The 19,181-nt window shown below is 36.3% G+C and overlaps 1 protein-coding gene across 2 annotated transcripts in view; it reads right to left on the minus strand.

The window, feature by feature from the left end:
• Positions 1–2,968: 2,968 nt before the first annotated feature.
• Positions 2,969–19,181, minus strand: part of MND1 (meiotic nuclear divisions 1) — a 61,130-nt gene continuing 44,917 nt past the window's right edge. The window contains exons 6-8 of one of the 2 annotated variants that reach the window (XM_055336675.1): positions 17,491–17,605; positions 7,808–7,852; positions 2,969–3,214 (exon numbers count right to left, since the gene is read on the minus strand). In XM_055336675.1, the coding sequence (XP_055192650.1) occupies positions 3,108–3,214; positions 7,808–7,852; positions 17,491–17,605 (267 nt within the window). In that variant the 3' untranslated portion in view covers positions 2,969–3,107. Of the gene's footprint in view, positions 3,215–7,792; positions 7,853–17,490; positions 17,606–19,181 lie in introns of both variants that reach the window. The other variant, XM_055336674.1, reaches the window with a different exon arrangement.

A 19,181-nucleotide genomic window follows, 5' to 3' on the forward strand; every position in this document is an offset into this window, starting at 1 on the left:
CACCAAAAAACCCATTAAACAAATTCAGTAAATTTGGAGGGTACAAAATTAATAATACAAAAATATTTTACATCTTTATAAACTAACAAACTAACAGAAAAATCCCAAATAGGCAAAGCAATCTTGAGAAAACAAAATTGAAGGTATCACATTTCCTAACTTCAAACTATATTAGTCAAAATAGCATGGTATTGGCATAAAAATAGAAACATAGATCAATGGAACAGATAGCCCAGAAATAAACCCAAATATATATATGGTCAATCAGTTTATGACAAAGGAGGCAAAAATATACAATGGGCTTAAGGGCAGTATCATTAATACATGGTGATTGGAAAACTGGAGAGCCACACGCAAGAGAATGAAACTGGACCACTATCTTACAAAATACACAAAAATTAACTCAAAATGGACTAAAGCCTCGAATTTAAGACCAGAAATCATAAAAATCCTACCAAAAACATATAGGCAGTGAGCTCCATGACACTGCTTTTGGGGATATTTTGTGTAGATCAGACTCCAAAGGCAATGGCAACAAAACCAAAAATAAACAAATGGAACTAAATCAAACTAAAAAGCTTCTATACAGAAAAAAAAATTGTCAACAAAATTAAAAGGCAATCTATTGAATGAGAGAAGATATTTGTGAATCGCATATCTAATAGGGGTTAATAACCAAAATATAAAGAACTCATATAAGTCAATAACAGCATAAAAATAATCCAATGGGATCCCTGGGTGCCTCAGCGGTTTAGTGCCTGCCCTGGGCTCAGGGCATGATCCTGGAGACCCAGGATTGAGTCCCACCCCAGCATGGAGCCTGCTTCTCCCTCTGCCTGTGTCTCTGCCTCTATCTCTCATGAATAAATAAATAAAATCTTAAGAAAAAAAAAGAAAATAGAAGATCTGAATATGTATTTTTCCAAGAAGACATACAGATGGCCAACAGACACATGAACAGATATTCAACATCACTAACCACAATGAGATATTACCTCACATCTGTCAGATTGGCTTGTTCAAAAGAAAAAGAAATAATAAAAGTTGGTGAGAATGTGGACAAATTAATCCTTACTTACTGTTAGTGGAAATGTAAATTTGTGCAGTCACCACAGAAAACAGTATGGAGGTTCTATAAAAAAGTTAAAAATAGAACTAAAATCCAAAAAATCCGATATTTATCCAAAGAAAAACACTAATTTGAAAAGATATATGCAGTCCTAGGCTTATTGCAGCACTATTTATAACAACAAAGATATGGAAACAACCTAAGCGTCCATTAATGGATGAGTGGAGAAAGATGTGGTACAGGTTTCTACTCAGTCATAAAAAAGAATGAAATCTTGCCATTTGCAACAATATAGATGAACCTAAATGGTATTAAGCTAAGTGAAATAAGTCAGACAGAAAAACAAATATGTGTAACCTTATATAGAGAGTATAAAAAACAAGCAAACAGAACAAAACCAAACCAAACTCATAGATACAAAGAATACATTGGTGGTTGCCAGAGGGGAGGGGGTCAGGGGTGAGTAAAATGTGGGGCAGAGATCAAGAGAGGTACAAACTTCCAGTTATATAAATAAGTCATGGAGATGTAATATGCACGGTGACTGCAGTCAACAATATCGTATTGCAAATATGAAAGTTGCTAAGAGTAAATCTTAAAGTTTTGGTAAGAAAAAATTTTTATAACTTTATATAACAGATGGTAATTAGACTTACTATGGTGATCATTTTGCAATGTATACAAATGTCCAATTGTTACACTGTACACCTGAAACTAATATAATGTTGTATGTTAATTATACTTCAATTTTTATAAAGGTGTCCAAAATCTTTTAAGGATCATTAGAAATGGCTTCCTTTTGGAATATACATACCTTCTCTTTAAACAAAGAAGTTTATTTTCTAATAAATAGCAAATTATGTCTGAGAAATTTTGGAACGTTTTGGGGAAAGGCTTATGATGGGTTATTTTTATTTTTTGTCCTTTGTAATCTCTTACATCAAATACTTTCTCCTGTGAAAAGAGCTGTCGCCTTAAGGCAACATAAAGTAGCCTTGAGAACAAAGAACAAAGATGGACCAATTTGCTGCTCTCCCTTCCCCATCCAGGAAGTAATTAAGGCCTAGAGCAACTCCATGCAATACAAAGACTAGATTCACTAACGAACGGTTTGGATGCTGTTTGGGTCATTTCAGACATGTGGAGTATCTCATTCAAGGTACTTAAAAGAACATCAAAATTAGTATGAGAAAAAATTAAGGCATATGTGTAAAGGGCATTATACACATTCATTTTGTTTTCTTCTTTTTTTTGGAGTGCCTCCAAGTAATCTAAACACCCAAGCTGAATTGGAAAAAAATTATATACACAGGACATAAATTATTTTTTAATTTACTCTTTTTTAGGTAGTTGAAAAAAAAATCCCTGAACTCTAGTTGATGATATGTGCCACACCAATGCCACTATATCTTATCAAAAGTGCGTAAGTCAGGACAAAGGGCCACATGCTTGTTCTTTACAGTCAAAGGGCATCAAAAAGTCAAAAGAAAGTCGTTTTCATGACTGAGGAATTACCACTTAACTCTAAACTTGAGTACACCAACATTCTGTATTTTTTCTATAGGAAATTCACAAATATGGTGCAGTTATACTGAGAATCACATACATTTTCCACTAAATAATGAAAAATAGTACAGCAACCACTAAAGTATTAAAGGTTATTTCCAAGTATCAATGTGTGGGTGTATGTCTGCAATAGAACCTTCAAAGGTACTCTTAGTTGTCAATATTTAATATTTGGATGAAACTAAACTATGTTGTCTTGCCATGATGTCTGTGTTCTCTAAAAAATTATTTGTAAAACTAACTTAAGTGGATGATTTTATTTGTACTATCCTACTCTGATGACCACTTGGGAATAATCCTGCTTTTGATAGATCAAAAAGAGTGAAAACCATCTCCAGTTTATACTTTATTTAAAATTAATAAAATGATAAACACAAATACAGGTTAATGGCAATTCAGTACATTTTGTTGGATAAGATTTTAAAAATTACATATTCACAAGTACACAGATCCTTTACCAACATTGAACATTTTAGTCTATGTAGTCAAAGTCTTCTGGAATTCCAAAATTTTTGTCAATTTTATTTTCTTCGAACCCAAATTTTCTTTTGGCCCAAGATCTTATTGCAAATATATTATCTAAAAGAAAATTGAGAAATATTTTTAAAAATTGAAAACACAATCATAAAACATTTCAGATATAAGTATATTCTTTTTTTTGTTACTTCTCACTTTCAGAGGTATCAAAATTAGAAGTATGCTTTATTTTCAAAAGTAATGGCAATTAGTTTTAGAAGAAAGAAAATACTTCAGTATTTTGAGCAACTAGATCGCATTATCTAAAAATTCAGTAAATTAGGTCCCACTAATTTAAGAAGAATCCAAAAATGGGGATCCCTGGGTGGCTCAGCGGTTAAGTGCCTGCCTTCGGTCGGGGGCATGATTCTGGAGACTCGGGATTGAGTTCTATGTTGGGCTCCCGGCATGGAGCCTGCTTCTGCCTTTGTCTCTCTGTCTCTCATCAGTGAATAAATAAAATCTTTAAAAAATAAAACAAAAAACAAAAAGGATAATCCAAAAACAAGGAAAGGCTAACAACAGTGTTTCCTCCACATTTCCACAGCAGAGGCCAGGACTCTTACCTCAGGAATTACAACCGCTCCTGTTCCCAAAGGGTGCACGTTCTCTCCAGACCTTTTTCTCTTCCCCACAGATAATAATGGTTTCCAGATAATCAGGCAAGTGTGAGGGAGAAGGGGAGAGGAGGATAAAAGGTAGTTCTCCTATCTTAAGACTAAGATAGGAACAGATGTATCCTTCATGTCCTCTGGGGGGGGGGGGGGATTTAAAATGCATTTTGCCACTGAGAAAGTGTTGTATCTACTTAAAGGAATTTATCTCAAGGAAACAAAAGAAATTTTGTACAAAGATTTATGGTTAAATCTTTATTTCAATGTAAGAAAAAAAATAAAAGCAATCTAAATATCTGCTGGAAGGGCATCTATGAATAGGCAATGAGGGATGCAGAGTAACACCAACATGCTCACAGGGGCTGCACTTGGGGAATGGGAATGAGAGTCAGGTTTTTGTGGGCTTTTTTTCACCCACACATTTTCTTTCATGTATGTATCACCTTTATACTGAATATGTTTTTTTTTTAATTTATGATAGTCGCACAGAGAGAGAGAGAGAGAGAGAGAGAGAGGCAGAGACACAGGCAAAGGGAGAAGCAGGCTCCATGCACCGGGAGCCCGACGTGGGATTCGATCCCGGGTCTCCAGGACCGTGCCCTGGGCCAAAGGCAGGCGCTAAACCACTGCGCCACCCAGGGATCCCCGAATATGTTTTATAAATATAGAGAAATAAGGCGTGAAGCTTTCTGGTTCAGAATATTCCTTCAAATGTTAGCACTGTGTTGATAGTGATAATGAGGGGCTAAAAGAGGTTCCTCTGGAGTGTTAAGGCTGAACTGTATCCCCCCCACCCACCAAATTTCATATCCAAATTCATTGTAGTCCTAGCATCCAGGACCTCAGAATGTGACTGTATCTGGAAACTAGGTCTTCAAAGAGATGATTAAGTTAAAACAAGCTTGTTAAGGTGGGCCCTGATCCAATTTGCCGGCTGTCCTTTTAAGAAAAGGAAATGTGGATACACGGATACCAGGAACATGCATAGAAAAGACCATATGAGGACACAAGAAGGCAGCCCTCTATAAGCCAAAGCTAATCCGGAGCAAGACCCTAACTCTCCCCAACACTATGAAGGCTCAGAGGTGAGGAAGATACAGAAAAAGAGTTGGAAGCTAGCAGAGGTTGGTTCATGAGGCTTATGGAAAGAAGCCATCTCTGTAACATCAGAGTGCAGGATGAAGCAGCAAGTGCTGATGGAGAAGCCACAGCAAGTTATCCAGAAGACCCAGCTAAGCCAATTCATGAAGGTGGCTACACCGAACAACAGATATTCAATGTCGATCAAATAGCTTTCTACCGGAAGATGATGCCATGTAGGACATTCATAGCTAGAGAGAAGTCAGTGCCTGGCTTCAAAGCTTCAAAGGACAGGGGATCCCTGGGTGGTTCAGCGGTTTAGCGCCTGCCTTTGGCCCAGGGCGCAATCCTGGAGCCCTGAGATCGAGTCCCGTGTCGGGCTCCCAGCATGGAGCCTGCTTCTCCCTCTGCCTGTGTCTCTGCCTCTCTCTCTCTCTCTCTCTCTCTCTCATCATAAATAAATAAATAAATAAATATGAACGATTTCTCTGTAGCATGTGATGCTGTTTGTTAGCATTTTATCCACAGAACTTTTAAAATTGGGCCAAAGGCAGGCGCTAAACCGCTGCGCCACCCAGGGATCCCCTAATGTGATATATCCTTAACGTATTTATACCTGAAGTCTGATCACCTTTAAATATATTTTAGGAAGTTTTTTTTTAAGATTTTATTTATTTATTCATGAGAGACATACACACATACACACACAGAGGCAGAGATGTAGGCAGAGGGAGAAGCAGGCTCCCTGCAAGGAGCCTGATGAGGGACTTGATCCCAGGATCACGCCATGGGCCAAAGGCAGATGCTCAACTGCTGAGCCACCCAGGCATCCCTCATTTTAAGAAGTTTAATTCCAAGTATCTAACAATGATAACTGCATGTCTGTATTGAAGTTTGTTTTGAAACTGAATACTACTACATTAAATAGAATAAAGTTAACAAAATATCCCCAGTTCTTTGAATTAAATTGTAATGGAATATCAACAGATATTTAAAAATGAATCTTTATATAAAAATTTTAAACAGATCTTTAGTTTTCGTGAGGACCTAGGAGAGACTACTAATAACATGAGGCACTCCAGAATGATGTTTAGTTTTCCTAGTGTCTGCATAACCATACATTCTTGTCACTCACAGTCAAACACTTCCATAGGGCTCACTGCTACATCGCACAGGTATGAAACGTATTACAGGTACCCTATAAGGTAGAGAGCCTACGCCTTCCAGCTGACACAAGAGTAGAGAGAGAAAAATCAACCTATTACTAAATCATTCCAAAGTGTTATTAGTATGTTAAAGAGAGAAGATCAGGTATTATGTGTAGAGCTTCCAGAACAGGGTCCAAGAGCACAGAAAGATTTCTAGGAAATGAGAGAACAGATGCAATATTGTAGGAAGCTTGAAGGAATGGACTTCAAACCTGGATCAGGAGAGGAAAAGATTAAGGTAGCATAGTAAGTCTAAGCTTAGCAGAAGGGAGTTGCTGGTTCACATGCAAGAAACCATTTTATTATAAGCCCCCAAAGATTATACTTGATCTTAGCCAAAAGGCTGAGAAGCAAGTAAACTTCCAAAGGTTAAAACAAAAGAACAAACAAAAGCCTACCAACAACAACGCTTAATGGACCAACTCAAAAAGACTGATTAAACATGTCTTGGGTTGCTAGATGTCTGCCTTTGAGACAATGTTACTTGTGATCCAGATAATTGATTCCCTGTCAAATAAAATTTTCCTATTATGTGGAAATTTTTACAAATGGATAAAAAATAGGATTTTTTTTTCCTTTAAAGAAACAGCCTTAGGACTAGTAGAACTTCTGTTCATTTCCATGGTGGCATCCCCAGGATATATGCAGAAATAGAATGGGCAATATCATAAGCATGAGTCTGTGTTTAGGACCTCACAAAATCTATCCCCCTCCTCACTCATTAAGATGCCTCTCACACAAAGTCATAAAAACTCCACTCTTAATTATTAAGCAAGGTTTTATGTAAGTTGCTAAATCACATTTAAAGGGTATTTTAAAAAAATTTAAGTGTCTTTAATGCCATAAATCACTTAGATGTGGTGTTTCTAACATATATATATATATGTATATATATATATAACATATATTTTTAAAGATTTTATTTATTCATGAAAGACAGAGAGAGAGAGAGAGAGGGGCAGAGACACAGGCAGAGGGAGAAGCAGGCTCCATGTAGGGAGCCCGACATGGGACTCAATCCCGGGTCTCAAGGATCACACCCTGGGCTTAAGGCAGCGCTGAACCGCTGAGCCAGCTGGGCTGCCCTCTAGTTGTATTTATTCCCTGTGGTAATCTCTCATTTTATAAAGTGAAATACTGAATTACTGAACAGTAAATACCTTCTATTCTATACACATTTTAAGGAACTTTTTAGGTAAAAGGATAGCAAAACCTTAACTAATAATCACACATAAAAATCTTTAGTTGCAACTATTACAGATGTTTTCTTTTTGTTTTGAAGACAGGTTGGTTTTCTGAGGCATAAATTGTTTTAACGCCACGCTCTTTTCATAACATTTTTATGTTGGAAGGAGCAAGTTATAACTTCAAATGGAAATATGATTCCTAACAGCTGTTTCTGCTCTGCTAAAAATATCTTCCTTCCTGGGCACCTGGGTGGCTCAGTCTGTTAAGTGTCTACCTTTAGCTCAGGTCATGATCCCAGAGTCATGGGATCGAGCTCCAAATTGGGCTCCACACTCAGTGCAGAGTCTGGTCAAGATTCTCTCTCTTCCTCTCCCTCTGCCCCTCTCCTCGATTACATCCTCTCTCTCTAAAAATAAACACATTCTTAAAAAAAAAAAAACCCCTTAATACATACATTTCTGGAAATGTCTTTTCTTGAACAAAACTAGGCATAACAGCTTCTGCATCTCGTATCATAGTGTAGAAAAAGCTTAACTATAGCTTATCAGTACCATTGTAATGCATACCAGTCCATCTGTTTGCAGCTTCTTTGGCCACTTTATTTGCTTGACCTGAAAAAAAGTATATATACATATATAAATAATCATCTTCCTCTATTTATAGCTTCATTTTTTTACATGAACCAAAGGTTAGAAAAATAAAGATCTATGTAAAAAGCTCAAATAGTGACATGTTGCATCCCACAAACCTGCTCAACTCCCCAAAGAAATTTTAGTTTCTATTATATTAATCATGAATAGTCAATGTAAACCATTTCCTTCTCTTAAATGTCCATTATTAGGTTCCTTTAAAGATAACATAAGGTTCCTTTATTTATTTTTTAATTTAATTTTAATTTTTTATTGGAGTTCAATTTGTCAACATATAGCATAATACCCAGTGCTCATCCGCCAAGTGCCCCCCTCAGTGCCCATCACCCAGTCACCCCAACACCCCTCCCACCTCCCTTTCCACTGCTCCTTGCTTATTTCCCAGAGTTAGGTGTCTCTCAGGTTTTGTCACCCTCACTGATATTTTCACTCCTTTCGCTTTGTTCTCTTTCATTAATTTTTATATTCCTCCAAATGAATGAGACCATATAATGTTTGTCCTTCTCTGATTGACTTATTTCACTCAGCATAATACATAAGGTTCCTTTAAAGACAATAACATAAGTGAGATGTGTTATTCAAATAATTTACATCGAGTATAAAATAATTTAATAAGAATTTCAGAGTACATATATTAGATTACAATAAACCTGACCTTAAAAAATTTATATATCTTGCTATTAAATATATGTGTCTGTCAACTTAAACTACACACACAAAACAGTGCCATGATCAACTGAGCATAAATATTTATTATGATATCATTTATTTATTGAAAGATAATTTATATACTACAGAATTCATGATATTAAAGTGCAGAATTCAGTAGGTTTTAGAACAGGATTGGAAAACCATCACCACTACCTAATTAGAGGACATTTTCATCACCCAAAAGAAAATCCCATACCCATGAGCAGTCACTCCACATTCTCTTTCCCCTCAGCCCCTGGAGACCACTAATCTACTTCCCATCTCAATGAATTTCCCTATTCTGGATGTTTCGTTTAAATGCAATGATATGGGACGCCCAGGTGGCTCAGTAGTTGAGGTCCTGCCTTCGGCCCAGGGCATAATCTTGGAGTCCTAGGATTGAGTCCCACATGGAGTTCCCTGCATGGAGCCTGCTTCTCACTCTGCCTGTGTCTCTGCCTCTCTCTCTTGGTCTCTCTCATGAATAAATAAAATCTTAAAAAAAAATTGCAACAATACACAATGTGTCTAGCTTCTTCCACTTAGCATCATGTTTTCAAGGCTCATCCATGTTGTTGCATGTATCAATACTTAATTCCCTTTTATTGTCAAATAATATCCACATTTTGTTTAGTCATTCATTAGTTAATGGACATTTGGGTTGTTTATTGCTAATATGAATAATTTTTGGTGAACATGTTTTCAATTCTCTTGGATATACATCTAGGAGCTCAAATGATAACTCTACATATAGCATTTTGGGGAACAGATAAATTGTCTTACAAAGTGGTTATATCATTTTAACAGTACCACCAGCAAACTAAGAGTTCCAATTCCAATTTCTCCACATCGTCACCAAAAATTATTTTCCATTCTTTTTATTATAACCATCCTATGCCCTGTTTAAATAGTATCTCATTTTGGCTTTGACTTGCATTTCTTTAATGACTAATGATGTTGAGCATCTTCTCCTATGCTTCTTGACCATTTGTGTATTTTCCTTGGAAAAATTAACACTTTGCCCATGTTTAAATTGGGTTAAAAATTGTTCAGTTGTAATTTTTAAAAATATATACATTTTGGATGTTGGACATTTGTCAAGATATATATAGGATTTGCAAATATTTTCTCCTACTCTGGATTTTCTTCTCACTTTCTTAGTAAGGTGCCTTGATACACAAAAGTTGTTAATTTTGACAAAGTCAAATTGATCTGTTTTCTTTGGTTGTTTGAGCTTTTGGTGTTCTACGTAAGGAACTGCTGCCTAACCCAGGGATACAGAGATAGACACTGGTTTCATACTTTCTTACATTTAGGTTTTCGATCTGTTTGAGTTAGTTTTTGTATATGGTCTGAGATGGGAGTCCAGGATGATTCATTTGCACGTGGATAACCAGTTATGCCCAGCACCATTAGCTGAAAACACAATCCTTTCCTAATTGAATGGTCTTGGCACCCATGTTGAAAATCAATTGGGTTTCCTTCTGGACTCTCAATTCTATTCCATTAACCTGCATGTCTATTCTTTTTTGTTTTTGTTATTTTAAGTAATCTCTACATCCAACATATGGCTTGAACTCACAACCCCGAGATCATGAGTCACATGCTCTTCTGACTGAGCCAGCCAGATGCCCCTGCAGGTCTATTCTTAGGCTAGCCCCCACACTGTCTTGATTATTGCAGCTTTTTAGGAATTTTTGAAATTGGGAAATTTGAGTCTTCCAACTTTGCTGTTACTTTTTCAAGATTTTTTTAAAGAAGATTTATTTGAAAGAGTGAGAGAGCGAGAGGGCACATGCCACATGTGGTGGGGGAGGGGCAGAAGGAGATGTAGAGGGAACCTTAAGCAGACTTGGAGCTGACTGAGAGGACAGAGCCCAATGTGGGCTCGAGCCCATGACCCTAAGATCACAACCTGAGCTGATACCAAGAGTTGGTCACTTAACTGACTGTATCACCAAGGCACCCCCCTCTTTCAAGATTCTTTTGGCTATTCTGGGTCCCTTGCATTTGCATATGAATTTTAGGATCAATTTACCAATTTCTACCAAAAAGTGTTTAGAATTTTGACAGGTTTTATACTGAATCTGTAAATCAATTTGAGGAGCATTTCTGTCTTAACGTTTAAGTCTTTCTATAAACACAGAATGTCTTTGTACAAGTCATTAGTTTCAATGTTTTGTAGTTTTCAGTACAAGTATAGCACTTTCTTGACTAATTTTATTCCTAAGTATTCATTTGTAAATGAATTTCTTTAAGTTTCATTTTCAGATTGTTCAGTGTTAGTATGTAAGGTGCATGTGATTTTTGTATACTACAATGTGCTGACCTCACTTATTATTAAACATGGATGCCTTTTATTTCTCTTTTTTGCCCAATTGCCCTAGCTTGAACTTCTAGTACAATGCTGAATAGAACTGATGAAAGAGGTCATCCTTGGGGAAAGCATATAACATTTCACCATTCAATGTGATGTCAGTTATAGATTTATTGTAGATGCCCTTTTATTGAACTGAGGAAATTCACTTCTATTCTTGGTTGAGTGTTTGAAAGGGTGCTGGATTTTGTCAAATATTTTTTGTCTAATGAGCAATCATGCTGTCATTGTCACAAATTACATTTTACATATTGTGTGCCCAACAAAATAGCTTATCATTACTGCTTTATGCAGCTGTATTTTAAAGCAAATAGGAGACCATCAGGAGATACAAACAAAAATACATATACACTGTCTTTTATATTTACCTATGAAGTAACCTTTATCAGTGTGCTTTATTTCTTTTTTAAAAAATTATTTATTTATTCACAAGAAAGACAGAGAGAGGAAGAGACATAGGCAGAGGGAGAAGCAGGCTCCATGCAAGGAGCCCGATGTGGGACATGATCCCAGAACCCCAGGATCACGTCCTGAGCGGAAAGCAGACACTCAACCACTGAGCCACCCAGGCATCCCAGTGTGCTTTATTTCCTGTTACTATCTAGCATCCTTTTATTTCAGTGAGAAAGACTTCCATATATATATTTTTTTTTGGGGGGGGGAGGGCAGGTCTGCTAGTGACAAACTCTTTCAGTTGTTGTTTACTCTGTCCTTCATTTTTAAGGAAAATATTTCTGGATATAGAATTCTTAGTAGACAGTTACTGCCCATATTCATTTTGAACATGTCACCCCAATGCCTTTGGTCTCTATGGCTTCTAATAAGAAACAAGTTATTAATGTGATTGAAGAGTCCTTGTATGTGATGAGTAACCTCCTTCTTGTTGCTTTCAATATTCTTTTTTTTTTTTGACAAGTTGATTATGATAAATCTATATGTGGATCTTTTTCAGGGCATCCTAAATTGGAGCTTAAGTTTTTTGATGTATAGATTGCTTTTCATCAAATTTGAGGTTTCAGCTCTTATTTTTTGGAATATTCTTTCAGCCCCATTCTCTCCCCTCTCCTTCTGGGACTTCCTATATGTATATGTTGGCATTCTTGATGATGTGTCACAGGTCTCTTGAAACTCCACTGGTATTTCTTCATTTTTTTTTTTCTTTTTGTTCCACAGATTGAATTATCTCAATTGAACTATCTCCAAGTTACTAATTCTTTCTTTTTTTGCTGAAATCAGCTATTAATCTCCTGATTAATAATCTCCTAATTGAATTTTAGGATTAATAATCTCATGATTAATAATCTCCTAATTGAATTTTCATTTCAATTATTATGGTTTTCAACTCCAGCATTTCATTTCGTTCCTTTTTAATAATTTCTGTATCTTTAAAAAAAAAAATTTCTGTATCTTTGCTGATATTCTCTACTTGGTGAGATTTCACTCTCAGCCTTTTCTTTAGACATGTTTTTCTTTAGCTCTTTTAACATATTTAAAGAGCTGAAAGTCTGTGTGTCTAGCAAGTCCACCATCATGCACTGTACATGAACTATACTTTCTTTGTACGTCTCCCAATTTTTTTGTTGGAAGTTGGACATTTTAAATAATATAATGTGGCAACTCTGGGAATCAGATACTTCCCCATTCCCAAGGTTGTTATTTTTGGTACTTGTTGTTATTGTTTGTTTAGTGATTTCTCTGAATTAATTCTATAAAGTCTGTACTCTGTCCTGTGTGGCCACTGAAGTCTCTAGTTCACTTGCCAGGCAGCTAATAATTGAACAGAGATTTCCTGAAACACCTGGACTAAAACTCCAAGTCTTTGCTGAGAGGCTCTCTGAGTGTGTTGCGGCAGGTTTCAACTAGGCAATTTACTACTCTGCCGTGGCCTTCACTTCCTGCATGCAGAGTGCCAAGGTCTGCTAGAGGTGAGAGACTAGGAACTTCCCAAGATTTTCCTGAGAAGGTGCACAGCCCTTCTGTGCAAGCATATGGCTTTCTAGATTTCCAAAACCATGCTGCTTTCCAAGACACCTAAGAACATCTCTTTCAGCCTCTCCTTTTAAAGCTCTTTGATTAGGCTCACCTGTTATTCATCACCTAAAAAAGCTGTGAAGTTAAAACTCTTGCCTGTAATTGTTTTTAGACAAATGAGCATACCACAAGCCAGATCAAATAAGACAATATTTCCTATTCAGAAAACCACTAAAGATGTCAAATAGTAACAACTAGGGTGAAAAGAGGGTCTTAAAGAGCTTCAGCTCCATTTTACTCCTTCTGATATCAGGAATTCAGGGCTGTTATTTTTCAAGGTTACTGCGGAGCTAGAGAGTAGGGGATGAGAATAGGACAAGTTAAAACATCACAATAATAAGCAAGCTTATTATTCTTGCTAAGAGTCAGCCATTTTTCTTGAATAGGCAAATCATTGGTTAGTTTCTAGGGTTCTGAAAAAGTTGTGACAATTTCTGCCAGCTTTCATGGAACAATAACTTTTCAGAGGTCCTAATTCCATCATTTTCACTGTCATCCTGGCATTTCTAAGAAAATTTCTTTAAACATTTTTGTAGGAATTCAATTTTTACTACAACTTGTTTTATCTGTTCTCACTTAAAGGTCAGAGTAGAATTAAATCTATTTATTTATTTATTTATTTATTTATTTATTTAAATTAAATTAAATTAAATTAGAATTACATTTCATTTTTTATACATTACTGTTTCTACTTCTTCTAAGATATTTAAAACCAATCTTGCTAATACTTATTGAATGCAGGTATCAATAATTCAACTAGCATGATGAAATATATTTCTTCCAAGAATTATTAAGAAATAAGTAAAAGAGGGCAGCCTGGGTGGCTCAGCAGTTTAGGGTTGCCTTCAGCTCAAGGTGTGATCCTGGAGACCCGGGATCGAGTCTTGCATCGGGCTCCCTGCATGGAACCTGCTTCTCCCTTTGCCTGTGTCTCTGCCTCTCTCTATCTCTCTGTGTCTCTCATGAATAAATAAACAAAATCTTAAAAAAAAAATAAGTAAAAGATTATACACAGCCATATCTAACATGAACATAAAAGTTACAGCTATTATCAGCAGAAAAACTGTTTCAAAATAAACCACGACAGACTTAGAGATTAGCCTGATCGTTGTAACATGTGTGCTATAATCACACTATTAAGAACCAAATCTTATTAAAATCAACTTGTGAAACTCATAATCCTTTAATCCAGTATAATATGTTCTGCACTAACATGATAGCCAAACTCCTATGAAACCCTCATTATCAAAAAGCACGTTTTAAAAACAATCATCTTTTTTGGGAAGGGAAATAATCCTATTTGGGGGGACAGAGGTTAAAATATTAAAAAAATTATCTAGATTTAGTAATAAGGAGATCAATGCCATTTGCTATTTCAATTTGATGAATCTGTGGGTTTATAGCTTACATCAAATTTGAAAAAAAAAAGCAGCCTTTACTTCTTCTGAATTTATTTCTTCAGATATTTTTCAGGCCCAGACACACGTGCACACACAGGCGTGTACAACACACACACACACACACACACACACACACACACACACAAACCCTCCACTCCACTCAACAGTCCCTCATTTTGGGACTTTAATTACACATATATTAGGTCACTTGAATTTGTCCTGCATATCATGGATGCTATTTTCATTAAAAAATTTTTCTTTTTCCTTTCTAGTTTCATTTTGGATCGTTTCTACTGCTATGTCTTCAAATACACTAATCCTTTCTCCTGCAAAGTTTAATCTATTAATCCAATCCAATGTATTTTTCATTTCAGACATTGTAGTGTTCAACTCCAAGTTTGACACGAACCTTTTTTACATCTTTCATGTTTCTACTTAACTTTTAAACACATACATCTTTTAAAAATTTATTCATATATTTTAAAGAGAGAGAGAGAGAGAGAGCACACATGCATGCACATGCACGCACAAGTGGAGTAAGAGGAGTAAGGAGCAGAGGGAGAGAATCCCCAGACTCCCCACTAAGCATAGAGCCTAGATTCAGGGCTCCGTCTCACTACCCATGAAATCATGACCTGAGCCTAAGAGTTGGATGCCCCACTGACTGAGCCACCAAGTTACCCCTATACGATATATGTATAATAGCTTTTAAGGTCATAATCTTCCAATTCTACTATCTGTGTTAGTTCTATGTCAGTGTTGATTGAATGATTTTTCTTTTCATTAAGGATATTTTCCTACTTCTTTACATGTCTGGTAATCTTTCACTATGTGCTAGACACTATGAATTTTATTTTGTTGGGTGCTAGGTATATTTGTATTCCTATAAATACTCTTTAGCTTTTTTTCTGGGATGCATTTAAGTTACAATAGTTTGATGTTTTCAAGATTTGCTGTTATGGTTTTTTAGAAGGGGAGAACAAAGCTCAGTCTAGGGCTAATTAGTACTTGCTACTGAGGCAAAATGTTCTTGAGTGCTCTAACTAATGCTTTGTGAATTATAAATTTTTCCAATCTGCCTGGTGAGAATAGGCATTATTCTTGGTCCTGTGTGAATGCCAGGTATTGTTCCTTCTAATTTGCTGAAATCATTCTTTCCCCAGCTTTGGGTAATTACTTCACATGCATTCACCAAATACTTGAGGGGAGCCCTCTATAGATACCTAGGGTTCTCTGTGTAATTTCTCCTCTCTAGTATAAGGTCCTGTGAACTCTAGCCACCTTGGTCCCCTGATTCTCAGTTTCGTCTGTAGGGGCTCTGCCTAGGTACTCCTTCATTGTGCCACAGCCTGGGAACTCAATAAAATAAGCTGACACAATTTTGGGACTTACTTTATCTGTTTCCTTTCTCTAAGAATCATTGTTGTTTATTGTCTGATATGTACCTTAAAACCTATTTCATATATTTTATCTGTGTTGTTTTTCAGATGGGAGGATAAATCCAGTCTGTCACTACTTGCCTGGAAGTGGAAATACCACATTTGAATAAAATTTTGTTAGCTGTTCTGAATTTTTAAAGCAGAGGAATTGGACATTTCTCTATAAAGGTATGAACTAGAGCTGTCTAAAAAGATTTTTTTCTTTTGATTATAGTTTGATAGCTTTCCACAAAAAAAAAATATCCTACTATCCTACCTTCATATCTAAAATATACTTATGGGGGAGATCCCTGGGTGGCTCAGCAGTTTGGTGCCTGCCTTCGGCCCAGGGCGTGACCCCAGGGTCCTGGGATCGGGTCCCACGCTGGGCTCCTTGCTTCTCCCTTTGCCTGTATCTCTGCCTCTCTCTCCCTCTCTCTCTCTCTCTCTGTGTGTGTCTCTCATGAATAAGTAAATAAAATATTTTAAAAAACAAACAAATAAATAAATAAAATATATATTTATGGCAATGCCTGGGTGGCTCAGCTGTTGCGCGTTTGCCTTCGGCTCAGGGCATGATTCTGGAGACCCAGGATCAAGTCCCACATCGGGCTCCCTGCATGGAGCCTGCTTCTCCTTCTGTCTATGTCTCTGCCTCTCTCTCTCTCATGAATAAATAAATAAAATCTTAAAAAAAATATATATATATATATACATATATATTTATGGAATAATGGGATTTTCCCCACATAACTGCTATCTATTAAATGTGTTGTAATTTCTAGCTTTAATGTATTTTATAAAAATAGAAATTTTTTTAATTAAAAAGAATTTTTAAAGATTTTATTTATTTATTCATGAGAGATAGAAAGAGAAGGCAGAGGGAGAAGTAGGCTCCTTTCAGGGAGCCCGATGTAGGACTCAATCCCAGAACTCCGGGATCACACTCTGAGCCAAAGGCAACCTCTGAGCCACCCAAGCGTCCCTAAAAAAAATGTTTTAAAAGACTATTTGAGAGAGAGAGTACACAAGTGGAGGAGGGGACAGAGGGAGAGGGAGAAGCAGAATCCCTGCTGAGTGGGGAGCCCAACGCAGGGCTTGATCCCAAAGATCCTGAGATCATGACTTGAGCCGAAGGCAGACCTTAACTAAGCCATGCAGGTGCCCCACAAAATATGTAACATTTTAATGGGGTGAAATAAAAGCTTTTTTGATATTATCTTTCCTAGAAGACAATAGTGGATTTTGTTCTTGAGTAATGTACTTGGGGGCAAGTTAACTTCTTCTCTGACTTCTCAGTTTCCTAAGCTAATATTATATATCTTTATCTTCTTGTCTACTTTCCTTCCTCTTAAAATAGTTATAATTTCAAAGTGTGAGCCTGCTTGAGATTCTCTTTGCTCCTCCTCTCGCTTTCTTTAAAAAAAAAATTTTTTTTTAAACAAAATTTTTTAAACAGGGTGGGAAGACACACCTGAGTCGCTCAGTCATTTGGGCATCCGGCTCTTGGTTTGGGCTCAGGCCATGATCTCAGGGTTGTGAGATCAAGCCTTGAATCAGGCTCTGAGCTAGGAATGGAGCCTACTTGAGATTCTCTCTCTCTCAGCTCCTCTCATTTCTCTCTGTCTCTCTCTCTCTGAAGTTAAAAAATTTAAAAATCTTCAAGGTGTTATAGAAACTTACGTATTTCTTCCACAACTTGTGGGTCACATTCTTTATATTTTTCTACTTCTGCCTTTAGCTGTTCCCTTTGGTCTCGAAGTGAAGACAGCTCTTTTGCTAGCATGGTTCGCTCTTCCTGCATTCAAAATAGTTTTATGTATATAATTAAGACAAGCAAAATACCGTATGTTGTAAGGTTATACATTTTATAAACATTTTCTTATTTCTCAAAACTAATGTGCACTAGACTTTGGACAATATTACATATACCCCATACCTATATTCACAGTGTAAGAACAAACTCAATTCTCATTTTTCTCTGAAACTGTAAGCATCTTTCATATATTGTGGCTAGCTGAATGGGAATTAATATGAGAATGGACCTCTCATAAATAGATGAAAGGTCACTGATTATGTATGAACTTAAAGATGACTATGTCATCATATGTTAGGAAAAGATACTGCCTCTTGGGTAGTTTCATAAGACAGTGTCTATATATAAGCAATATTTTATGGCAATATCATCATTACACAATTTTCCTTAAAAGTTTAAGACAATTTTTCAACCTTTAAGAATGATTAAGCTTTAAAAATATTTGAAGATATCAGGGATGCCTGGGTGGCTCAGCAGTTGAGCGTCTGCCTTTGGCTCAAGCGTGATCCTGGAGTCCCAGGATTGAGTTCTGCATCGGGCTCCCTGCATGGAGCCTACTTCTCCCTGTGCCTGTATCTCTGCCTCTTTCTCTCTGTGTCTCTCATGAATAAATAAAATCTTTATTTTTTAATTTTTAAAAAAGATTTTATATTTATTTATTCATGAGTGACAGAGAGAGGCAGAGAAATAGGCAGAGGGAGAAGCAGGCTCCATGCAGGGAGCCTGACGTGGGACTCAATCCTGGGACTCTAGGACCATGCACTGGGCCGAAGGCAGGTACTAAACCGCTGAGCCATCCAGGGATCCCATAAATAAAATCTTTTAAAAAATATTTGAAGATATCAGAAATAACAAATTACTGCTTATGGCCTCCTATCACATACATTTATTTATTTATTTATTTATTCATTCATTCATTCATTTATTTATTTATTTATTTTATTTATTTATTTATTTATTTATTTATTTATTTATTTATTTATTTATTTTTAAAGATCTCAGAGGAGCATCCTAGGAGATGCTCCTAAGAGCATCCACTAGGATTTTTCCCAGGTGCAATAAATCCAAGTGGACTGGCTAACACTCAGCAGACAAGTTTTGGGCATGGATATGTCACCATTAGTTGAAGATGGATCTACAATTTATTGCCAATGTTTAAAGGGAAAAAAAAAAAGGATCAAATAAAGAAATGGTAATTGCTACTGTCAATTAAAGAAATACAACAGCTTCAGGTTATTCCCAGAACTTACCTTCCCTTAAATATTCTTCATAAACTATCATTCTCCAATTCCTATCTGTGACTGCTGACTATTCACATAAACGAAAGTATGTGAAATAATTTTGAAAAGCCATAGTAAGACTATGGTATTTTCTTTTCTACAATGTGACTGTTTTTGGGTCTCTTTCACAATCAAGTAGTACAAATAGAGGCCTAGATGGAAAGCTTAGTGGCGCACGTTGATCTTCAATATTTTTTAAAGTTATAAATCAATACTTGAGATGATGAAACTAGAAAGTAAAGGGATTTTTAAAAACCCCTAACATAATACTTCAGAGA

Source organism: Nyctereutes procyonoides, unplaced genomic scaffold (genome assembly GCF_905146905.1).
Source record: "Nyctereutes procyonoides isolate TBG_1078 unplaced genomic scaffold, NYPRO_anot_genome, whole genome shotgun sequence".
Taxonomy (NCBI): domain Eukaryota; kingdom Metazoa; phylum Chordata; class Mammalia; order Carnivora; family Canidae; genus Nyctereutes; species Nyctereutes procyonoides.